Genomic DNA, 26,187 nt, shown 5'->3' on the forward strand with positions numbered 1-26,187 from the left:
TTGTAATCTCTATTTCCTTGCTCTTGTCCATAGAGCAGGCATCTGATATCAATGCTGCCTCGGGTGTGTAGGGTTTGAGCTGATGTGCTTTTCTTGCTGAAACGTTTGATTATGATTCATTCAGCTTTGGCTCCTAATGGTATTTTCTTTTTCCTTCTTGTCGTATTCTATCCAGGAACGTGCAATAGTGGGGAACGAGTCCTCAGTGGAACCGACACTGTTTTCCTTTGCTCCTTGGAGAAAAATGGAGAGAGTGGAAAGCCAACTGGATGACAGACAAGACGTATATGAAAGTCTAGTGTTGGAGACGGCGTTGAGTACGCTGGTGGTTGTACTGGTGTATGTGGTGGTGAAAGTGAGCGTTGATGGGATCAGGCAGTGGCGGGCTAGAGTATCAATTCTTGTGGTGGGAGCTGGACCTGTTGGGTTGACCGCCGCTCTGGTTGCTGTCCGTTCAGGAAAAGTGCTGAATTTGACCATCTTGGACGAGAGAACAAGAGCTGCTTTGCTCTGCAGACCTCAGCAGATTGCCCTAAACCCTCGTAGTGTCAAGTTTCTTCTGGCTCTTGGAGTGGACTTTGATAACATAGAAGGATGTTGGCATAATGACCACTTTTTCACCAAGATCGGCGTTTTTCAGGAGCATCTTCTAAGTATCCTGGAACAAAGAAAACAAACACTGGATATTAGAATCCTCCTTGGAACAAAAGTAAGTGTTTGCATGTATTTAAAGAAGTATGTCTGCGCCAAGGGGAGAGGTTTGGGTATAAAATGTCTGTCGTATGCAGGTACACTTTATCATTCATGTTCTTTTTCTATTAATTAAAAGAAAAAATCATAGCTTGTGCCCATTGTTCTGCCCTTGTGATACATGGTGGTTCTGCCACAGTACAGATCTCACCTAGAGTATTGTGTACAGGTTCCCATCTCCAGAAGGATGTTGACGTTCTAGAGAGAGTTCAGAGGAGGGCGACTAAAATGGTGAAGAGCTGGCAGGATAAAAAAATACGGAGGAAGACTGAGTGAGGGAGAGGAGATGTGAAAGAAATATTTTAATACATAAAGGGGTTAAACAAAGTATAGGAGGGATGTTTTAATAGAAAATGTCTTAATCTAAAACTAGAGTATCTGGGGGTTAGATGTCTTGTAAGGACTTTACTGAGGGTGGTAGATATGTGGAGCAGCAACCTCCCAGCAGCCAAAGAGTCAAGGGGCAGATTTTCAGGGTCACACTGTCTGGTACTGACTCCTTCTTATTGTGATCCTTTCGTAAACGTATAATTTACTTTTGTGATTGAATCTTTGAAACCAACTAGCCCTTGAGGTCTTTCTAGTCAGGTCTTCTGATGTATCTTCTTGGGTCCTTCCTATTGTGATCTGGTATGGTTTCTATTGGTGTGTTGTGGTTGATATCCTGGCACGTATGAGGTGACTCTGCTACATAAAATCTTCACGATGGTCTGTTAAAGGGTTAATAGTTCAGGAGTTAGTCTCAGATAAGATCATTTAGAAAGTTCCCAGGTACGCCAAAGGGTAGGGAGTTTAAAAAAAAAAAAAAAAAAAAAAAGAAATATTAATTCTTATGTGTCCATTAAAATGATGTGTTCTAAAGTGTGGCAGGTAAAATGGACCAACTGGTTTTAGCAGGTTTCTTTAGCTATCAATTCACTACGAACTGAGGTGAGAGACGTTTGAGGTCTGTCTTGGGTTATTCTCTCCTCTTACTATTAGCCAGAGTTAACACTTAAAGCTATAAATAATCCTTGCTAATTTCTGACATTGTAATGGCGAAGAATATGTCCCTGGAATCGCCCACCCCAACAGCTTCTAAATGTCCGTCAATCCATCTCTATAAGAAAAACGGTAAATACAACTTGGAAACAAGCATGTTAATAATGACAATTTACAGCTAATTCTAACTTCCTTAAACATATCGTTTTACTTTTGTTATAGAATCTTTGAAACCCACTAGCCCTTGAGATCTTTCTAGTCAGGGCTTGTGATGTGCCTTCTTGAGTTTTTCTCGTGTTCCAGAGGGGTGAATCAAAGTTCTAGATCACCCATTTATACTGAAGGTGACTTGAATGGGAACTTGCTTCTAGCTGTTGCTGTCAAGTTAAAGAGCTCTCCTTTGATTTCTATTGGCTCCAAGTGTACGTTTTGTTTTTATCCTAGTTATTATCTCCTATGTGAAGGCTTGGTACATAAACTCTCCAAAAAATTGTACAGGTCCCACACGTTTTCGACATAAGATGAAGAGTTATAGCGTATATATAAGTTCTTAAGACCTTTCTTACTGATGGAAGTATGCATTGTACAGGGCTACAAAAATTTTGAATGAATAGCATTTAGTGATATCCGAGAGTTGGAATGTTTATCCCCCCTGCAAATGTCCTCTTTTACATTATGAGGCAATTGTAGAACATGATACTTCTTGTAAAAAGTTGGGACAAAATGACTAGCCAATCCAAAAAGAAAAAATCTCATGTGATTGTGTGTGTGTACATATACACAAATATAGTTTAACGTTAATTAGCGTTAATTGAACATCTATTCACCCAAGCAAGTTCACACCCTGTAAACACTAATAGCTTAAATTACTTCATATTCATGTTCCGTTCAGAGGACAGATGGATGCTTTAATGAGCTAATTAATATGTTCTATCACATCTGCCCAGCCTTGCATTGGGAATCTTTGAATGACAGGTAATTTAATACCCCGTTGTTATCCTATACTTACCATCTGCAGAACAATAGTACAGTGTTTGTGGTGACTATGGAATTTCAGGCCAAAACACGTGTCAGTAGCTGTTAACTTATACATGTTCTTGGTTTTACATTTTTAACAGTATAGATTTTTGTGGGCTCCTTCTTTAGAATTTATGGGGTGAGATCCTGCAGAATCCCCACCGTATGCATTTGCCCTTTTCCCCACTTCCCCAACGGTTTTCCATATGGGAGATGTATCCAGCCAACTCTTTGAGATGTCTTTAAATAGGGTTAGGTTTTGTGTTAGTAGGGTGGAAAAGGTGATTGTAAGACCCCTTTTCATGCCTTCCTTAAAATCTAAAATCACTTGCCTTCAGAAGAAGCTGAAACTCTAGGGCTGCAGCACACATCCTCCACCATCATCCAATGTTGTGATGCTGCTCATCGGTAGCAAGAAAGTGTTTCCGTTGGTATCAGTAGGATCACTTTCCGTGGTTACGCACCAGGGGTATCATTGGACCCCTACCAGAATCCTTGCCGAACCATCACTGGAACTGACTGGCAGTGAGTATTACACCCGTGGGCACAGGCAACAGGAGATGTGTATAGACCGTATGCATTGACTATATTATAATGGCTGGTGTCTCCCTTTAATTTTAGAATTAAAAGCACCATTCATTTCGTCTGTAGGCTGATCCTGGAACCCAGGTTTTTTTCCATTATACTGTTGATCTTGTTTCAAGAAATTGGATAACACACCTGTTTTACTGTAAATGTGTGCTAGAAGAACCCTGGAAAAAATCCTATGTAAAATTCCAAATAAAGAAGCAGCTCATGAGGTCTATATCCTGGCACTGACAGAGTGTAATGAAGTTATGAAACCAAGTCTAATTGGAAGCAGCAGTTAAGATGCCGCTTGGAGAAGAAGACTTGGCTGCTTCTGTGAGTGGGATATTTCTGCTTGTAGGCTATTGCAAAAATATTCCAACTCCGAGCAAAATGCTGTCAAAACATCTCGAAAAAACAAAAGCTAGAAAATCGAACTTCCACAAAAAAAAAGTCAAACGGGCCATGTGACGGACCAGGCAAATGCCCTCTGGGCCACTGGGTGGCCAGCCGAGGTTAGCGGGACTTCCGGAGCCAAAGAGATCCTGGGTATGTATTGGGCAGACACCATGCAAGGAATCGGCACATATCCAGCAAATTCTATTTAAATACCCCCTGAGGTGTAAATATTGAGGATTCCATCACACTCTACAGCCATTTATTGCTTAACCCGTCACTGCTTACAAAGTACCCCGGTTCTGGCGAGTCCTTTATTGCTTACCAAGGTGCTGAATTGGTGAGACTGCGATTTAACCCACTGAGGCACTCCTGTGTTTTTAAGCCCTCTCTGGACACCATTAATGAGACACCTGAGTGTTCCTTAGCAGGCAACTATTTTTTGTTTGTTTGGGGTCCTTTTAAACAGTTTTCTATTTTAGAATGGGACTTTACCAGTGAGTACCATTAAAACACTTGAACAAGCACATCTGTTACATAGTGGCATATTTTACATTTTAATAAGACCATTTTTGAAAATGGCTTGTAATGGGGTGTGGAGATGCCATTTTTACAGTTATAGAGAGTTTTATTTATTTTATTTTTTTATGGCTTTATTCTTGCCTAGTGAGTCATCCAAAGCATATCGCTGTGTATCTGATACCAGAATTTATCTTGCGGACAGACGGCACTGAGGATATGTTCTCTGTGTTTATGCATTTTACGAAAGGCATTCCAGGCAAATATTTAAACAGTAACTCCGTGTTCCAACGAGGCTCAAACGTACCATGCAATTAAGCAATAGCAAATGCAACAATACTGCTGGCCAGACCGGTCTTCCTAGTACAAAACAATGAGTTTATTAAACCGTGCCAACAAAAAAAGCCAAATTAATGACTTTAGAAACATTTGTCAACTACGATAAGCTTGCTTGGGGGTGAGAATTTTTCATTTGTGCATTAAAGTCCTTCTTTTTAGAGCAAACAATGGACCCTTGAACAGGAAACGCAGAGCTAGGGTTCCAATATCATCTGCAGTGTATCCTTCTGGGGGTTTCTAAAATTGTTTGCTTGGTTTCTTGCCATAGAAAGCTCTGTTTGGCCTCCATATTTAAACAATTGACAAACACACAAAAATATTGGCCAGTATCTTTCCTAGTAAGCGTTTCCAATTATTGCTAACGACTTTGTTAATAAAATGTACGGAATGCAGCCAATATAAATGATTGTGTTTGAGAATGATTAACTGGATTCGGGAAGATGTTCCAAAATATTTTAATTTCAGCACGGTCTGTTTTTGAAGGGTGTGTGTAATGTAACAAAATGTGCAGTAATCAGCAATCTTCTAGGACTTATATCGGTGGCTCAGAACTGTATCAAATAATCCAGTTTTTTAAAGTATCTTTAACATAAAGTAGCCTTTATTTATTACCTCTCATTTGCAGACCTTGGAACGTTCTACGTGAGCTGACCCCGGCCCATCACAGCGTTGAATCGACTCACCAAATGTGTTAAATTTGGGCCAAAACCTCTTAACCTTGAAACCCTAAGTTTGGGCCAAAAACCCTGAAAGTTCCCACGTATGCTTTTTTTCTGATCTAAAATACATCATTCTTGTTGGGACTAGTCTGATATGCTAGAGGTTTTTCCCTCTAGCAACAGTAAGCAAAACTCTACGACTATCTCCAGCTCACACTAATCGTAGAGCAAGCTGTTTTTGCACTGTCTATTCTCGGCTTAGTCGTTCTTGTATGTTTTTTATTTTTATTTTTCATTTCCAATAATTAAAAAAAAACTCAGTTTACTATGTCACAATGTTTCTTTTATCTTTGAAAATGCTGTAACAACAACAACATTTGTTTATTTAGTTTACAGAAGAATATATCGGGAAGATACCGACAGGGGAATGGCCCAAGATAATTGTGGTGGCGGACGGATCTTGTGGAGAATCAAGTTCTCTCTTGGGTGTTAGCTCAGAGTACGTTGTTGAATCGTGCAATGCCTACGGAGCAAACGCAGTATTGGAAAGACAAGACCAAAGGCAGGTAATGCACTCGCTTCTATTTTTATAGTGAATCTAGTGAATACTAGAATTTTTTTAAAAAATTTCCTTATAATGAACATGAAAATACATAATCATAATTAAGTTTGTTTATTATTATATAATAGTTTTTTTTTTTTTTAGTACTATTATACCTAGGAACTGCATGAGTTTGACCCAGAGTCTCCAGGTGAAGCGCTGCTTCCCTGGGTCTCCAGGTAATTTTCCTTTTTTTGTATATGTAGATGTTTTGTGTGCGGAGTTCTCCGTTATAGAATATCTTATATGGGGATTTTCAGTTCAAAGAGTCCACGCAAAGCATTCCATGTTAGTCATGGGGCAAAATGGTCAATGCACACAAAAGAGGTAGGGTAATGAATAATGGATCTACAAAGATATATGAGATAAAATGTGAATGATTTGTTTATGCAATGCCTTTTTATCAATAAATTGATTTTTTTTTTTTTTTTTTTTTAAAGAATGCCCGCTTTGTATACGGTGAGAAAGGAATTCTAAAGCAATTCAGTTGTTAGAAATAATCAATAGCTTTAACAGCAACATTATGATAAAACTGCTTCTGGCAATTAGTTGTCATAGAAAATTTTTTGATGGCAGATGAGAACCTATTGACCCTTCTCCCGATTTTAATATCTAGAAAAGCACAAAGCTTATTTTCCAATTTATATTTCTTGCTCAGAACAGCGGTCGTTCTTAAATTGCTTAACAATTCATTTTGAACGCCTCTGCCGGATGCTTGTTTCGTGCATACCCTTTTTTGTTGTTTTTTTATAGGATAAATTGGTACTAGTAGTGCTAAATCTGACCTGGTTTATTCTCAGTAACACTATTATTATTCCATGTTTTTTCATTAATGTTTCTGGTCACTTTGATGCAGAGCCATAACTTGGGCTCTTGGTGTCTGGGGCACGGTGGAGGTCCCACCATGTGCTGAAAAAGTGGACTCGGTCATTGCCATCTAGCAGCTCAGCTGACCTGGTGGTGATAGAGGCATAAGTCCTTCTTGCCCAATGGAAGTTATGACCCTTCTGTGATGCCCTTTCTTAGGAGTGTCACAGAAATACAACCCTCTGGAAAACACAGATCTGAAGATTTTTGTCCCCACTAGAAGTTACTTTTTGTGTGTTTTTGAGTAACAAAAACTAAATAACCACCAGCTTTAAAATTGTGTACTCTCCGTTGGTGGATTTGTGGTTGGACATAACTTGATAGTGTACGTTACTTACTATCAATGTTTTCCTATTACTGGTTTATTTTGACTGGTGTTGAATGTTCTGAGCCCAGTCTGTATCAGCAATACCTCTTTGATGTCAACTGAAGTTGTTAGTACAAAAACATTAAATGATGGGGAAATACAAAACAACAAAAAAAAAACATAGTGGGGAAACAGTGACAAAGAGGGAAATATCTCCCTAGAAAAAAATTTGCATATATCAGTTATCCCTTTGGTCTTTGGAGATTGTTGAATCTGTCCTCCTGTGATGTTTGCTTTGTTCTGGATCTGTAGAAGAAACTCGTGTTCACATGTAGAATCCATACGCAGCAGTGGTATAAGCATCTCAAATGTCTCCTCCCTTAGTTAATGTGGAACTAAATCTGATTTTCAGAGGAAATGCCATCATATAAACAGACCATCAGGTCTTCAATTATAGTCTGAAGACCTTTTTGTAACCATTATCTTACCAAAACACATTTTTACACCACAAGGGAAAGAGTGCAAGATCAAATATGTATACAGTTTATATATAATACAAGTTGTTTCTATATGAACAGTCCCTAAAATCCCCACATTTTATAGTTGCATTTTAGTAAGCTAAAGCTAATCGGAGAAAGTGATTATTTAGCATTGTCTTTTAACAACCTTCCCAAGCTTCGTAGATCCCCTACACCTACTATATAATATAATGGAAATTCACTGATTCTTTTACTAAGATGAATGTTCTACATTACCCACACGTGTAAGATACATCGCCCCAAAAAAAACTTTGCTAATGTTTTCATGCAAATAAAAAACCTTGGTATTCAAATATTCTAGTACAACATTGAAAGAGCCTGTTCTGTTAACTATTATTGTGTTAATTTCTCTCTTTATGGCTCACCAATGAAGGCTATCGGCTCTTATTTGCATACAACCTTTCTAATCACACTATGGTAAGAGAATAATAAGTACTCTTCCTAAAAGCCTTTATTAATTAAACAGTCCATGTGGGCATCCTATACTGAGAGTATTGTTCTTCTCAGATAAAGCTGGCTTGTTGGTTTGTTTGTTTTAGGTTTTTTAGCAGCATAAGACGTGATTTATAGTCTTGTACAAAATAAAAACTTAAAAATGTTAAGAATTAATCGGTGCTCTTGTAGGCTGAAAAAAAATTAAAAAGTCTTATTTGGATATATAATACAGATACTAAATAAGGATATATAATCATGCTTTGTTCTCTTTTTGGCAAAAGTGTTAATGGAACGTTCTTTAATTCACGTGGGAGGTAAATGTTCTTATTTAATAGAAATTTGACAGATAAGGACATAGAGAGTGGGTATGGAGGGTAAACACACTTAAGAGTAAATTGCAGAAACTCTGAAATTAACCAGCAGCCTTAGATTCAAGCTCAGATTGAACCGAGCGTGTGCGGCTAATTCCTTTTTTGTCCATTTGTCAAAGGTCTATTGATATTAGAAAGTAAATAATCAGAAATTATTTCTATAACAAGTCATAATCCATGTACATGGTCATAACAATAAAAAAGCAACGCAGATTTACCACCTCGTACCCAGTCCTAGAGGTAATGTAAATCCAGTACTGGAATGTGAATGTCAGTGGCTATCATAGCTCATTCAGTGTATAGAAGAGGATGCCACACATTGTATAGGTCAAAGTTGCTGCTCCGACTGTTTGTTAAGCTAAACTCTAACAGAGCTGTTAGAAAAAGCTCCCCCCAACCCCCAATTGTTAGATATTATGCACCTAATTAGTGTAAAACCATGAAATGGATGTAAATCTCTTAAGTGAGTAACTAACGTGGCCATACTATACAGAAGAGGTCACTTTGTGGCCCTGGCTGTGGATGACTTGTGGTCCATGATGACTTTACACAGCGTTTACAGTGCATGACAACTCCTTATCTATAATAGACTGGGTGATGTATCATACGTTACAAAGAGTGATATCTAGGGTTTTATGTTTTTTTTTATTTTTGTACTATGCTCTCTCCCAAAGTATGGTTATTTCCCCTATAAATTGTATCCAAAACATCCAATGTATTATTATTATTAGTATTACTATGTTTTATATAGTGGCAACAGCACTTTTTACAGTACAAAAATTCAAAGGGTATGACAAAACTAGATTTAACAGTCTAGAATGAACCGATACATTAGATTGAAGCCCACGGGGGCCAGAATGGACTAGAGTGGGCCCTGACAGAGTGCTGAGCAGGGCTAGGCTAAGGCAGGAATTGTGGATTTTAGGGGAGGAGTTTTGGTAGGAGGATATTTAAGTTTGGTGATCACAGGGGTAATGATCCATTTTGTTTAACCTTACCTGGTGTTGTTTGTCCCACACTCCCTCCCCTTATGTGGTTGAGTTTGTGGAGTGGTGTTGCTGCATTAGTCACAGTCGTGGGCGGTAGCTTGCCAGATATCCAAGGGGTTAATGTGCTGGTATGATCATTGGTGGTCATAACCGGTGGGAGGTTCCTTGCAAGGAGTGGTGCTCGGAACCTCAGGTCCGGGTTGGGGCATCCTGGTATGTCCCCTCCCAAAATTGGTGTGTGGTATGGTACCTGGATAACTTGGCAAGCTAGGTTGGTTTTGGTTACGTCATTGTCTCTGTTAACGCATCTACGTTTATTATTTCAGGTTTTACAGGACAATGGGCCTTTTCGAACCCATCTAGTGTGTTGGTGTTTTATTTAACTGAGCAACTGAGCTGAGCCTGGCCCGTGAGTCGAAGCTACATCTGTCAATAGAAAGCCCTGTTCGTAAGCTAACTAGTACCACCATTAAGTAGTGAAACTTTTTTAGTGGGCCTAACACTATCGTTGCTACCATTTTTGTATGCCCAATTAATAGATCATCATAGATCACCACCTGACATGGTAGCTAATAAGATCTATGGTCGAACCCTATGTGTAAGATATCATACACAGTAGGGACACAATATGTATATAGGTTGAACTTGATGGACTTTGGTCTTTTTTCAACCTTATGAACTATGTTACTATGTTACATGCTCTAAAATAAACCAGGAACATGGTGGACATTGATCTTGGTGAAACCTCAAGTATCTAGTATCAACATCAGGACATACTAAATGCAGATTTCCCCAAATCACCCTATTTCTTTAGAAACGCTTGCTGCATGAAATTGTTTTCACAAAGTTATTTATTATTTGTGGCTCTCTGTTATGTTGCATCTTAGGGCTTCGTACAGACCTAAAGCCTGGGCCCCCATGCTCCTCAGGTGTCCCAATGTCCATCCCATTGTTCCATCCATGTTCTACCCATCATATGATCCTCCTGTGAGCACCCCTTATGCTTCTGTTACACATGCTTCTCCCATCGTCATGCCTGAGATGATATTTTCTGCCAATTAGGAGCCTGTGATTCAAGAGCCAGGAAGGTTGGGTGCTACTGCTTGGCCAGGCCCGGTAAACTAGTACTGGGTGTACCCTGATGATGCAGGCCCTGTTCTTCTTCCTGAAGGTTGAGACCCACACCAAAAATCTGTGCAGAATAGAAAAGGAAATGGAAGTCAAGCGAAAGCATAACTTAGTGGTGACATGACCACCATTGACACGTCAACGGAGCTCACCCCTTTTTTTAATTTTACTTTCAATGCATGATGTAATTTGCAATGTAACAAGGGAGAGGAACTGAACACAAACTACTAGTTAGGTCACATTCTTTTTAATCTTTTTTCTGTATGAGAAGGGTTTGATTTATGCCATACAGTATAGATAATAGTTGTATTACTATCTATGCTTTAAAAAAAAGCCTTAGAAAGTCAAAAAATCCATAAAGAAAAAAAATCTGCATAATTGAATTGTCACAAAGCAATTTTGAAGCAAAAGCCATATGTTGGCTGTACTGTATATATGTATGTACGTTCCTTGCTTTCTTTGTATGGTGGTTGATTGAAATGTCTCTTGCGTAGATTACGGCACTAGTTGCTTCATGGAGCTGTGCAAACAATGATCTTATTAACGACATCCTGTCTTTGTCATTGGGGTTTTATCTTTCAAATAGAATTTCATTCTTCAGCGCTCTATCTAATCTAAATCAAAGGAAGATAAAAATACACCTCTCTGGCGATTAACGAACGGTATGAGATGTACGTCACACAAATGCCATGTAAATGCCATGTCTGTGATCATGTAATTACATTTCTCTCATTTATTCAACTAATGTTTTTCTTTAAAAAATTTGATAATTTTCTTACATGGCGATTACTTAGTGATACTATGCATGGGAATCACAGAATTCTGAGCGTATAGTCTTGGTGGCTATAGGGGACAACAAAGACTACTGCACATTGTAGGAATTGCCTGCTTGTGAAGGGTATTCATGGTCTATGAGGTTTACAGGAGAACTGTAACTGCCACGGGTTTTATTATAAATCAAATTATTTCAACTACCCATAGTCTTTATTTTTTGCTTGTTTTTGTTTTGGAAAGACTTGATTTAATGGTAAGTTTTTGGATTCAGAGAGATGTGGCTAAACTTGTACAAGGGCTAGCATTCTGTCCAGAACCCCACTGTCTTTTACTGGCTCCACCTTTACAAAGGTGTCAACAGCCAATCAGGTGCCACCAAAAAGAGCAGTAACTAAAATTATGTTGTGAATTAATGGAGAGAATATTTATGCAAATGATAAGGACGTTGAGACAGCTGCTCCCAGTCTATACACCTACAGTTGGTTTCTAGTACGTATATATATATATATATATATATATATATATATATATAATATATATATATATATATATAATATATATATAATGTAATGTACAAACAGGGTTATTGGAGCCCGAAATTGGCATAGTTGCCTCAGTGTGTCTAGGTCTACTATTGACGATGGAATGACAAACCTGGTCAGTTTCGAGTGGCATTTATTATCTAGGGCCCTGATGGACAGTCCCTGTATGTAGATGTAGGCAACATGAACAAATATATAACAGCATCTCTGATGGATGCATCAGGAGTTTCCTGATAGATATCTTCTTGGCATTATGACAGCTGCAATATTTAAATTATTCTTCTCCCAATATTCTTGAACTATATTCAGCTGGAATAGTTGTTATATTCACATTCTTCCATTGCAATTATTTTGTTTAGTTGTTTGGGGCATGTACCCGCAATAATTTATCTGTAACTTTTAAACCCTAAAGTTTATCTGATTTTCATGGACTGATTTACTGGTAGTCTAGTATGAAATCAGAAATGCCATTATGTTCTTATGAATGTTAGCACAAGGGGTCATAATCTAAAGCTAGAGGATCAAAAGCTTAGATGTAATGTAAGGAAGATTTACTTTACTGAGAGGATGGTAGATAAACCGAACAGCTTTCCATTTGTGGTGGAGGTCAACGAAGTGAGGGAATTTAAACATGCATGGGATAGGACTATGGCTCCTGAATCTAAGACGAGACCAACGACTGATTAAGGTCTGAGTCTTTAAAGCACGAAAAACATGGAGACTAGACGGGCCAAATGGGACTTATCACTCATCAAATTATGTTTGTATTTTTGACTCTCTGTTTTCCTACAGACTTTGCCAGCCAGAGGACTAGCAGAATAGATTGTATGTTTCTGAAGACTGTTTTGTAACAAGTTACAGAAAAGGTCTTTCATGCAAATACCGCCAACTCTGTTCTTCATTTAAAGGAACACCATGCTAACCTATTTTCTCCTTTTAATGCTGTATGTTTATTTAAACAAAGCAGAGCTGTTTGTCTTATTTTCTGCATAGTTACTGCAATAAACCTAGCTTCTATATTTAGTTGGAGGAGCTTTCCACAGGAAATTAAACATCTGTAGTCATAATGGGAAGCATTAGCGTATGACGATAACAATTTGAATGTTCTCCAAAGATAATAAGAGCTTTGATGGTTTCATCCTGTATTACTTTAAGGTGAATTCTTAATTGGATCCCTGTTTAATAATTATTTTATTCAATATATAGGACTAGTTTTACTCATGTTTTTCATTGAATATGTGCTCTTTTGTGACCCCCCCCCATAATTAATGAGTTATTTTCTCATATTTGGACAGGTGCCAACACCAGAGATCAGAGCTCACAATCTGTACTTTGATCTTTCTGCTTATGGCATTGATGTCACAACTTCTGGAAAAGATGTAAATCACCCATGTGGGATAAAGCCAGGGTTCCACCTCAAGATCTATGGCACTTTTAGGAATCGATATATGGCCCTGGCATGTCCCGCTTCTGATGCCAAAGTGGTTAGGTTTCTACGGTACACACCTAACTCCTCCGTAAGTACAGCTCTCATACCTATGTAAATATAATAATACATACATGTAAAATATAACACACACACATGATTGTGACTTTATTGGTCTCTGGCAGGGAGCTCCTTTGGCATGAACCAATCTAGTGCAGTTGCACTTCATTGGTTGATGGCAGAGGAGGCTCCTGCCGGCGACCAATAGAGTTGCTCGTATGGACCTTTAAAATCCTGGTGCCAAAGCTGCTGCATTAACCCCCATATTTACCCCTTATACCAAAACGGAAAAAACGAAGAAAAAAAACTAATATGAAGAAAGTACATGAATACAAAGATTCCCCCCCCCCCGAAGAGTTGGACGGCGCCCAAGTCTAATATATATGCTGTATATGTGCTTATATATTATAATAAATATATATATATATTAAATTTTGTATAGTTTTATTGTTCCGGCACATATTTCATGGCACATATTTGTTTCTTCTTACCATGATTTCAATATTAACTTCTGATTTTCTGTAGGAGCTAACAAACCTATCATAATTCAGATTTGTCTCTAATATGTTTGGTTTTATTTACAAGCATGAACTGTATTGTTTGCTAGTAACTTCTAGAAAGCTAAACTGTAAGTATTTATAAATATCTATAATATAACATGTAAATGTATTTTTATTTTCTGTTCTTTCAATGAAACCAAATGTTGACATCAGTGTGTGCCTAAACATAAACTAGGCTTATTAAAGCCAGACTAGCACATATAAATATACATGATAAAAAAAGTCTTGCAGTAACGCATTGCCTGTATATTCCCACCTGCTGTAAGATATCCCACCTTGTTAAAGCTTTGGCCTGTCTTTGATATACAGGATTTAGCCTCTTGTCAAACTCCAAATATTATTACATTCTTCTAAATAAATATAGTTAAGCCTGGTCTTTATAACTGTCACAGAGAATATTCACTTGTATTCAGCTTGTATTTATAAATTATTCTTGAAACATATGAGTGCTGCTTGCTGGGTCCAAACAGAACTCAATATTTATGTAGATGATGTGATCCAAAAGTAAACATCAACATTAAGCAATAGAACATAACATCTTCCTCTATGTTGTGTCAAAATGTTAACACACCATATGGCAGTATTTGAGATCTTTATGATGGAATCGCCCCATCTCCCTCACGCAAGTAAAAGTCTTCATGTTGGGGGCATTTCGGGCATCACTTCTTGCTTTCTGGTTTCCCACCAATTGCAAAAAGCTTATGAAGCCCTGGCAAACACCTAAATAAGCAGCCAATCAGGATTAAGAAGTGACAGAGGCTAACATGCATGGGCTACACATGTGGCTCCTGAATCAAGAACTTATTTAGGTTGGAGTTTTTTGGGTCTGATCTACAGTCCAACTCTGTTCCTCTCCACGTTGGAGAGGAGAAAATGTAAATCTATCATTAAAAATATCATATAACCTCACCTGTTACGTGTTAAAGCTTTATTCTCTGTCAAGTTCGTTATATATAACCAAGCACACACGCCTGTCTTGGATATGTATAGAATACAGGAAGGATGCTTTCATTTTATTTCTAATTTTTAAAAAAAGCATGGCTTGTTAAATGTCTTTTTCCAGTTGGCTTTTACTGTAACGAGAATCACAAGGCTGTTCACAGTACAATTACTGCACTTACAAATGGAGGTGACTCATCTGCCAGAATCCTCCTGTGTTTCCTAACTAACCTGCCGGTTACTAAGCTACCATGGGACTTTAAATTTCAAATTAACCCCTGTATTCCCAGATGAAACTCAGTTGTTCACTTTTGTCCACACCGTACACGAACGGTAAACATTTACAATGCAATCATGATGGAGGTATTGAATTTTCTTTAAGGAAATCTATAGATTCCATTATCTAGTTTGCCAGAAACTGGCAAACAGTAGAATTATCTTTATAGTCACTTCTTTGTAATGTAGGATTTTCTGAAGATACATCTCGAAGGCACTATACTTAACTTTAGGTATGTCTTTCCAGGAACAAAAGTCATTTTTCACATGCCACACCAGTTGAGGGCTTGCACCTTCTGTACCAAGGGCAAGTCTGCCCTGTAAGTAACATACACATTTATACACTCACGCTAACACATCCACTAACACACGTGATTACCTCCCCTGGAGCCTGACTTTGTATTACGTGACCCCACTTCACACAGTCAGACCAGCCCTATTTACAACAACTTGGACCAGCCAAAAGGGCAACTGGCACCCATCCCCCAAGGCCAGCCCATATCTGGGTCACACCAGGTTAACTAGGTGATGTTGAGACAACATAATAATCTGATTTAGACTCGGCTTTGTGTAGGCCTAGATTAAAAGCATACTCATTGATATTCCTTACACCGGGCCTGATGCATGCTATGGAAAACACATGACTTTCTCAACGGCACATAGGAAAACACCGCAAAATAATAATAATAATACCCTTTAATGGGATGTTGACTTAAAAAAAAAAAAAAAAAGTTTTAACCAAAAAGAACCAGTTTGTCAACAGTCTTGCAGGTGTGAATGTCGGCAAGAAATCTGACGACACCAGTTCAATGAGTTGAGTAAGCAAGAGCTTCTTTATTCAAGTGCGCACAGGGGAGAGTCCAGTTCGCAGACATCTCTGTCCCTCCTTAATTTTCTAACAATATATAGGCAAAGAAGTGCAAACGGTTATTAGCATATTGTCTAGCCATCTGTTGGTATATTTACTTTAATTTGCTGACACACACGGTTTAAAGAGGTCAAGAAAAATAGCCCCCCCCAGACATGTGTGTCAGGTGGGGGGGTGCGGAGCGTGGCACAGGCACCACCACACAAAGTCCAGTAACGCAGTACAAAAAGGGGCAAATCCAAGAGAATAGTCGGGGTCACGGTCCAAAGGTCAAGGCAGGCAGCAGACAGCATAAACAGGAGACGAAGCCATAAATTCAGTATACCAGGGACTCAAGTACTATAGAGGTCACAAGCAAGGACTAATCTTAACAAAGAAGCACTGGTGTAGAGGTTTGTGGGGATTATATAGGGGCAGGTAATGAGAAGTCCACCCCCTAGCACCTGATCCCCTCCCACTCTAAGTGCCTGCTCCCCTCCCTTCTGATACACCTGAGTGGAGGGAGACAGGGCATCTACCTCCTCCCCCTCTCTCGGGTGTCTGTTGGAGAGGAAGGTTACATCAATGGGGCTAAGCCCCCCCCCCTCCTCTTCGTGCACGCTGACCGTCGGTAGCGCAGCCTGCCACGAGGCAGTGCCGCGCCGTGATCGAGAGGTCCGCGGGCAGGAGTAGACCTCCTGCCCGACGGTTCCCGCAACGAGGGACCCGAGACTCTACGTGGCGCACGGTCCTGGGACCGTGCGGCCACGTCGCAAGGAGGCCGGCCGACAATGTGAAATCTTTACTTACAGATGGTCAAGAAAGGGGCAACTTGTCCTTTGTCGTGGCGGACTCTGATTCTTTTGCAACTAGGCGCTTAGAGCAAAGAAAACACACAAAAACATACCATACGTACACATTCTTCCAAGACACAAACAAGACATAAGTAAACTAAGAAATGAGGAAGACAGGTGATTGTAGTGTTATCTTCTCTGCTACAGAGAGAGTATATAGTGTTATACTGTTATGTATTGTTTGCAAATGTCAGATTATAAGCCTGTGTTTTAGTTATGGTAGCCCTACTGCACAATTTTTTCATTAAAAAGCGGCATGAGAGCCCCTAGCCCAGTATTTTATTAACGTGCATAAAGATTAGATTATAATCTAAGACTCTGTGATTTTTTTTCTTTATCGTTTTCCTTAACATGGCCTTTCTGGTAGAGCACGCATGAAGAATTTGTTGACCGTTAGTACGCTGTGTTCCAGAATAAATTATGAAGATGAAAAACAGAGATACAGTTATATGTCCTCTCAACCTTTTAATTGTGGCTCTGACTGACCTCTTAATATATATGGTTTATTTATTACCTGCTTTCAGGTTATGAAGAACATATTTCATCAGTCGTTTAATGCCTACAAGACGGACATTGAGCCCAGAATGAGCGATTTAACGCTTCCACATCTGCAGTGCAGTCGAAGGCTCTTCGAGATCATGCTGTCCCACAGGAGGATAACTACAGCTTTTATTGAAGGGGACAATGTTGTGGTCACATTGGAAGGTGAAGCTGCCCGTGTCCTTAACTTTGATACAGGTTAGTCCAGGTTCAAGTGTGAAATGAACCAAAAGTCTGGTTATGCAAGGCCTGCATATGGTTTTATGTCCGAATATTGATGGAGAATGGAGGAATGAAGTCTGTAAAAAGCCAAAGCCACAAATAAAAGGACGTATTTCCTATAAAAATACCAAACAAAGCCAATTGTATTTGGTCTACAAAGGTGTTTGCAGGTTTATGACAAAATGTTTTTGTCTAAAAGTAAAAAAAAATAAAATAAAAAAGCATATTTGACATCTTTTACACTTAAATATGTGATCCACTTTAGTAAACTATTTACTCTAACTTTAAAGACTAAAGAGCCAGGGGTATACCGATGTGTACTTTGGGTGGGGGCAACTGAATAGAAATGTACCCACGTCACTGTAGGTAACATTTATTAACTATGATATTGAAGCGTCTAGTGACAAACGCAGGTTTGCATTTATCTTGCATTTACCGTATGAAGTTTGATGTTAGTTTATCACATTAGTCTAAGAACAACATAAGGGCTCCATCTACTGGCTGAAAGCATGAGTAACATTGAGATGTTTAGATTACATTTATTTACATAGCGCAAGCGGATTCTGTAGCACTGTTACTAGCAGTGGAATAGGTCACATTCAATAACAAGCTGGAACAAAACGAGATGAGGGCCCTGCTCTTGCAAGTTTACAATCTGAGCGGTGATTGAGGAATGCATGGATGAGTTAATGGGGTCCAGATGATCTGTTGAGGTTGTTGATCGTTTAGATGACTTGATTCGGATGATGGCTGAGAGAGTTAAGAGGAAAGATTATAGGCTTCTTGAAAAAGGCAGGTTTTCAGAGATCTTTTAAAAGTCATGTACGAGGGAGAAAGTCTGATGGAATGTGGAGGAGAATTCCACAGAAGGGGTACAGCATGGATGAAGTCCTGAATACGGGCGTGGGAAGAGGTAATGACAGTAGAAGATAGCCGCAAGTCATGAGAGGAGAGTGGTTAGGGGTGTATTTGGATTGGAGGGTATAGATATACTGGGGTGCAGCTTTGTTAAGGACTCTGTAGGTGATGACTTTAAATCTGAAGGGTATGAGGAGCCAATGGAGCGATTGTCACAGTGGAGCAGCAGATGAGGAACGGTGACAGAGAAAGATTAATCTAGCTGCACTGCTAAGGATGGATTAGAGCGGTGAAAGGCGGGGGGGGGGGGGGGGAGACCAGTTAGAAAGGAGTAACAATAGTCCAGATGAGATATAAAAAAGCAGGTATAGATTTTAAGTATATGCCGTATTATTAGATTTGTCCAGGGGAGGGCTGGCAGCCTAAGGCCTGGGGGGCAAGTCTAGTCAAGTGGCCCGTTGCACCACCGAATCAACACACCATCCATGCCTATCTTTTCCTGATTTTCTAACGCATATTGATGTAATGTGATGGGACTGGGAGTAAAAAAAAAAAATGTTTAATACATTAAAAAACAGCTAATCTTTGTAACAAAATACAATTTAAATATGGAAAAATTGGACCCTAGGCATTTCCTTGGGCCCCTGCCTGTAATTATCCCCATTCCCCTTTGTCCCTCATTCACTAAGCCACACCTCTGTTTTACTTACTCCCGGTAGTTCAGGTATAGATCAAATAAACAACACATGTAAACAGCACATGCATGTATAGATCAACTGAATAAGAAATACAAACCCTGTATTTGCAGGTATACATAAATAATGTATGGAAACATAGCATAGCAGAATAACACACAAACCCAGCTTTGCAGGTACAGAACAACTGGAAATCACATAACAACTAAGCATTATAGATAAAACCCCCTAAATTACAGGCATAGATCACAGGATGCACACCCCCAAAGCCAGCCCTGGCATCCACACTGCCCACATAGAACCCGACCAGCACCAAGATAACATTAACAAATTATAGTCCAGAGTGAGCCAATATTGTCCCCAAACAGCTCGCCCTGACACCAGTACAAGCTCTGCAACACCGACACCCAAAACACACACCAGTACAAGCTCTGCAACACCGGCACCCAAACACACACACACCAGGACAGGGTCTGCCACACCGACACCCAAACACACACACACCAGGACAGGGTATGCCACACCGACACCCAAACACACACACACCAGGACAGGGTCTGCCACACTGACACCCAAACACACACACACACCATGACAGGCCCTGCCACACAGACAGCCAAACACACAGACACCAGGACAGGCTCTGCCACATCAACATCCAAACACACACCAGGACAGGCTCTGCCACACCGACACCCAAACACACACAAACACACACACCAGGACAGGCTCTGCCACACAGACAGCCAAACACACAGACACCAGGACACACAGACACCTCTGCCACACCTACACCCAAACACACACACACCAGGACAGGCTCTGCGACACTGACACCCACATCCAAAATGCTTTCCACACTGGTTTACTGTTTGTTTGTTTTTCCCCCTTGTGTATTGATGCCCCAGCCAGCCCCCCCCTTTGGTTTTAATGTATTTCCCCCCACACCCTTGTGTATTGCCCCATGTGGATTTGTGCCCCCAGCCAGACCCCTTTGTACATTATGCCCCAACACCCTTGTGTATTGATTTATGTGATGTCCCCAGCCAGCCCCCTCCCTTGTGTATTGATGCACCCCTTTGCATTGTTAATGACTGACCCATGTATATTGAACCCAGCCTTCCCCCCCACCTTTATGTATTGATTTATGTGGTGCCCCAACCACCCTGTTGTGTACTTACACCCCCTAGCCACCCCCATTTTGCATTTGTTGTCCCAATGCAGCCCCCCCTTTGAATATGGCTCCCCTTCCGCCTATTACCCCAACAATTTTTTTAATTTTTTTAATACTTACGTTTTTGCTGCCATGCTTCACTTCTGCTGTCCTCCAACGTGCTCTTCCAGCTGTCACGAGGAGCTGTTCCGTGTGACTCCGCCCCCTTGAGCGGCTGATCACATTGACGATGTGACGTGCCACTCAAAGGGGGCGGAGTCACACAGGACACAAAGCAGCCAGCGTGTCTTACGGCCGCTTAATGATTTTAAAGCGGCCAGCCTGTCTTACGGCCGCTTTAAGAGTCACAGCCACATCGGCTGCAATGGCATCTCGGTGTGCCGGCCAGTTCGGCCGGCCTACCGCGGATGCTGCGGGCGTTAAAGACGGCCCTGGTGTGGCCAAATTGGCCACTTAAATGGGCGGCCGCACGGCCGTTTAATGTAGATTCAGGGCGGCCTGGGGGGCAATTGCCCCCCTGCGGCCCGGCCCGCCCCTGGATTTGTCATAGCTATAATTCCTTACAGCTGGCTGTACTTGATCCATAATCTAATGGTTACACCTCACTCCTTAGTAGTTACTGTTTCAACAAGCCAAACAAAATCTCCCATGTTTGATAATAGGCAGAAAGTAGCACTTTCCATTCTTAAAAACCCTGTTGCTTTGTATGAATTTCCATTTACATGTATGTCAGGAGCTGCTTGCGTGGGGCCCGGTGACCCAATATGGTCATTTCATCATGCTCACAGCGTTCTGTTCTAGTCTGAATAGTTATAACTGACTGAGGTTCCATGGTGTGATTTCACATCCCAACCTTGTGGTTTGCTGGTAGAGCGGGGCATTGTAAAGAGAGATGCCTGGGAGACCTTTGGCATTGTGGATACATATCTCCCTTCTTCCTCGAACTAGTCCTACCAGTCACAAGTAATTGCACTCCTTTCAATTCTTCACCCTTACCTTGGTGAGTACACATATAGAAATGGGGGTCAGTCAGTGAACAGTGACAAATGAAACAAGATCTTTCCTCTGCTTTATTCATTTGCACGTTTTTGTTTTGCTATATTGCAGGTTGTGGAGTGAACCTTGGGCTACAGGGTTTGGAATCTTCAGAAGAATTTATTTACAAAGTAGCCTCTGCTTTAGACCAGAATGATATCTTTGACGCTCTATCGGCTAAAATAAAACATTCCAAACAAGTAGTTGAAGACTTCAAGCTGCATGGACTTTCATCTTCAGTGTTCGAATGAACACAACCATGAACGTGTAACGGTCGTGCCCATAACCCTGTTCATTTTGTGGGTGAGCACAAAAGTGTGATAATAAACAGAGCAGTGATTATCTGGAACTGGAGAAATTAAGTCACAGCCGAAGAGGGAAAAAAGGGAGTGTTTGATATGGGAATGTTGGAAATACAATACCCAAAGGGTTAAACTTGTGTTTCAGCTCTGGACTAACATGGATAGTGAACCTCATTGCTCACCTGGCACTCTGTTGTTTACTATTTCTTTTTTGAAATCATTCATGACCAAACCCATTAGGCCATGACAGTATTGTATTCTTGTTTTAGAATTCTGTTTCACACCACTTCCGTAAAACTGTCAGTCCCCATTGATTCAGTTAGTATTGCATTTATCAATGACGTGTTCATTGACATCCTTCAATGCCTTGTCGTATGACCAGGTGGGGAATACGTACACATTTTTAGGTCTGTATACAGAGGCAAGATGAAATTCCCATTTATAGATAACTAAGAGAACATGGGTAATGGCAACATCCAGTAGCAAATGTGTAGATCAAAAGGCATAGTGCTGTAGTAGAGTCTTTATTCTTGCTGGCAAACCTTCAAATTTACCCTTATGATTACTCTTTATAATATTGTATAATCTCGCCAATGGGATTATAGAGTAACCAGAATGCACCGATTTGACGTAAAATCAGTGAAATACCAGAATCTTTATAAATTAAATGTGATTGGTTTTTTTGTCTACAGTAGGGGATGCTTGTAGCACTCGTTTGTTCTTTGTAACATATTTATAAAAGCTAATTACACGTTACGTAATTCGGCTAGGTTTACACTTTGCAAGGGCTTTCTGATGATTCCAGGGATACCTTTTTTTTCTAATTTAATAATAAAAAGCTCTGTGTTTAAAAAGCAGATCTATCCATCCTCGGATAGGTAAAATTATGTTTACTAATGACTGTATAAAAAAACCCCCAAAAAACCTGAAGAATAAGTTACTTTTTTGGAAATACTTGTGAGATAATAAACAAAGTGTTATGCTAATTACAAAGGGTTAGTGCTGGAACCTTTTCGATTGGTTGATAATGAATGACTTTAGAATTACTTTTTAAAAAAAAAAAAAGCTTTAGAATTCTTTAAAAAATTCCCACATATTTTCGTATGCATATCTCTAGAAAAGCAATTCAAACGATTCTGACTCCTTCTACCTATCTCACTTCTTTCTTCTAATGTGGAATGAGAAGACCAGTTGTATCACCATCATCTAGGTTTACATGCAGATAGACCCTCTTAACATTACCAATGTTCTTTATCTCCTGGCCAAAAACTTTATTGCATCCCGAGAATAGTATTAAAGAAGATATAACTTTTTTCAATGAAATTAATATTTATTGTATAGGTAAAGACCAAAATAGAAACTGAACCATCTCAGTTTCGTTTGCTTCATTAGCCAAGGATTGAAAGAAAATGGGTTTCCCATGATTAAAATGTCAAAGCTTCTAAATCCCACCCATCCACATACCTCCTCTACATGGCCGGAAGGGTTTAAAGCTTCTGTTCCTAATAGGTTATCTTTGGCATTCTCCACCTTGATCGTTCTTAAGGGATAATAAATTCACAAACGTATTTCTTTAAACTGCGACACACTTCATCAACCCATTTTCCTTGAGAAGCCTGAGTGAGGAGCGCACAGTTTTTACGCTTGCCACCATTTGGTGGTCGATCCCAATTCAAGTATGTGATTGAGATCCCATTAACATCTACAAATTTGCCTTCGTTGACCATGTCATTGATGCCTAACCAAAAGTCCCCTGCACCCGGAAGGCTCTTCTTTGCATAATCACGGAGAGCGCTGTTTTCATCAGAATCTCTGGGAATCGCCAAAGTTCCACCTTTTGCTATACAGTCCTCATTAGCCTCATGGAAATGCTTGGTCTCTTCAAATGCTAGGTAGCACTTTTTATAGATTTTGGTTCCTCTCAGGCAGACTGTAAATAGAAAATATTTTTTTTTTCTTGTGAAGGGAAAACTTATTTATAAGAATCTTAGACTAATGTAACACAACCAATAAACTCCACAAACAAATTAAAAAAAGCAAAAACCAAACACTTTATGACATCATTTCTAGCATCATTTTGTCTTGGAAAATTTGGTTTCCTCCCTCCCTAATTCCAATTGCCTTTATATTGAATACCTGGTATACTTTTTATATTAGGTGGCTATTTCAACGTCAAAAGAAAACAAAAACGATTCAGCCTGGTCTCAACAATTAATGTTAAAATTAATTTAGGATTTATAAAACATCCACTGAGAGTATAATCCATAATTTATTTAAGTGGTCAATGAAATATTATTTTTGGCTGTAGTTAAGCGATTAAGGCTAAAATAAGCTGCCTGACAAAACATGATCATTCTTTTCTGTGTATGACAGAGAAGACGATTTACCAATATTTAAAATCATTTCTTATTCCCCAAACATGCCTTTGATTCTAAATGCTTGGAATTTGATGAGCTTTTAAGTTATTTCTAATTTAGACTAAAAATAAAGTAATGCATTCCTAATGAACAATAACATTTTTATTATTTACAGTTGCTCAACTGAAATACAATTAGCAAAATTATGTGTTTAATATGCATGGCAAACGTTTTTAGATAAGTAAAATATTTTGGCTTTCAATTATCGTTTTATGGTATCGTTTCTCATTCTTCTTCAGTCCCATAAATATCTACTGTCACGATGTCTCCACAAAGTTGTCAGTAATGCCATCCCACTGGTTATACCCCCCCGCACCAATCCACAAGCCCCGAAACATAAGCGTCTCCTTGGCATTTCAAAATGTAATGAGGTACGTAACATCCTTATGCATTTACCGGTTTGCAACGCCTGCATCTCCTTCAAGGAATTAATCTCTCGCCATAGCTTGTCAATTTGTGTCTTCAAATCGCCATCCTTCTCTTTAAACAAAACAATGATATTTAGACATAAAGAAATATTAATTTTTACAATATTTAAATGTGCATTTAATAACATTACATGTTTCCCCATTGCTGCTTTCAAAGGAACATCACATTATATCCAATTGAGTACATTATGGGTATATTACATCTGCTTATTTTTTTTTATTATTAATTATATTGGAGAATTCATATATGTAGAATAGTCTGGCATTTAACAGAGTTTTTATCCCCAATGTTTTTTTAGTTGAAGGGCTTCAAGCTATAAAAAGCTTACAATCGGAATGTTTGATGAGCATTGGAGGCAATAGTATACTTTAGTTAGCAACCTAAGGTTAATCACAAACAAAATATGCTCCAAAAAGGGAAAAAAAAGGTTTAGAGATGAATAAATCATCACATAAAAAGATTGTGTGTTATTCTACATATAATAAATAACTACAGCAATAAACGTTTGTTTTAGTCTTTTTTGGGTAAACTTTCAATGCTGTAGTGTAAAAATTGTAATTACTGATTATTATAAGTTCATAAAAATCTTTTAATAAATAATCATTTATTCAGGGAAAGTGTATGAATGTATCTACTCTAGATTCTATATGCCCATTAAATAGCTAATGTCGCTATGTCTTTAAAATGGATACCGTCCCCATTTCACAGCAGCCACAAATCCTCACCTTTAGTTCTGCGGTCTTTCCGAACCTTCAGTTTGGGTGATTGTCCTCTAGTTTGGTCCAACACGATTAGAGCGATGAAGAATAAAATTACTAATCCAGTGTGTGCCATGTTTCTAGATGAGACCCTTAAAAAGATTCTAATATAGAATCTTAGGATCTGGAATATTGAAAGAAGGAAGGTACAGAATCCAGCTCTCCTACATTTGACTTAGGACAGCTTTATAGAAGTGGCCTTGGACTGCTGGCTTGGGTCTTTGCTAACCAATGTGTTAAAATACTTTACTTGGCAAAAGCATAAGGTCTCCTTGTTCATCACCCTCTGCTCCTTTTTTTTTCCCCTTAAATTCATGCCGTCTTCACATATTTGAACTCAATTTTTTTTTTACTTTTTAATGCTGTGAGTATTTTTCCATGAATGAATACATCTTTTCACTTGCTGTTCCACTGCGGAAAACATGGACACTTGAAAGTTTACGGAAGATGTTTACATCGCGTATAAATGGAGGATTTAGCAGGAGGATATGGTTAAAACACCTGGGCTCATCAAAGACTTTCTTGTACTTTTCTGTATGTTTGGTATACAATATATTTCCTTCATAGAAAATAGTCTGTATATTTCCACTAAATTGGATAAAGCTATAGGTTTCTTATTGTTAACAGGATAAAAATGTCTAAAAAAATATATACATTGTTGACCCAAATATTCTTCTATCATAGATTTGTCTGTTCCAACCTAAAGGATCTTCACCAAATACGGATTGCAAAATCTTTGCAAAATATGTTGATAAAAGAAAACTTAAGCGTTGGCTTTTTTGTAAAAATGTATAAAATACAAAAAATAAAATGAACATTGAACATCATCTTGTGAGTGATTTGTCACAAATATGCATTACATATTTTTGCTTCAAGGTCGGGAATTTCAGTCTTATATATTCACAAAGATGAGGTCCAACTCGTCTGCTGAACCTGATTTCACCTGTTGGCTCCAGGGACCAATTCAGTGGCAAATTCATTTAAAGCTGATACCTCATGGCTGGGTTTGACTTG

The 26,187-nt window shown here is 39.1% G+C and overlaps 2 protein-coding genes across 2 annotated transcripts; one reads left to right on the forward strand and one right to left on the reverse strand.

Moving 5' to 3' along the window:
* The first annotated feature begins 244 nt into the window (after positions 1-244).
* LOC149299109 (uncharacterized) lies at positions 245-21,518 on the forward strand. Its single transcript, XM_089486594.1, has 5 exons — positions 245-709; positions 5,618-5,794; positions 13,077-13,298; positions 17,268-17,481; positions 21,340-21,518. The coding sequence occupies exons 1-5, from the start codon at positions 245-247 to the stop codon at positions 21,516-21,518; spliced, it is 1,257 nt and encodes a 418-aa protein (XP_089342720.1).
* A 1,592-nt stretch (positions 21,519-23,110) lies between these two features.
* On the reverse strand, positions 23,111-25,249 carry LOC149299110 (C-type lectin domain family 3 member A homolog). Its single transcript, XM_089486485.1, has 3 exons — positions 25,141-25,249; positions 24,383-24,466; positions 23,111-23,499 (listed from the first exon to the last, which is right to left on the reverse strand). Exons 1-3 carry the CDS (start codon positions 25,247-25,249, stop codon positions 23,111-23,113), a joined length of 582 nt encoding a protein of 193 aa, XP_089342611.1.
* Between the last annotated feature and the right edge of the window lie 938 nt (positions 25,250-26,187).

This window comes from Sceloporus occidentalis, unplaced genomic scaffold (assembly GCF_023333645.1).
Source record: "Sceloporus occidentalis isolate IW3139 unplaced genomic scaffold, rSceOcc1.0.p SCAF_29, whole genome shotgun sequence".
In the NCBI taxonomy this organism is placed as follows: domain Eukaryota; kingdom Metazoa; phylum Chordata; class Lepidosauria; order Squamata; family Phrynosomatidae; genus Sceloporus; species Sceloporus occidentalis.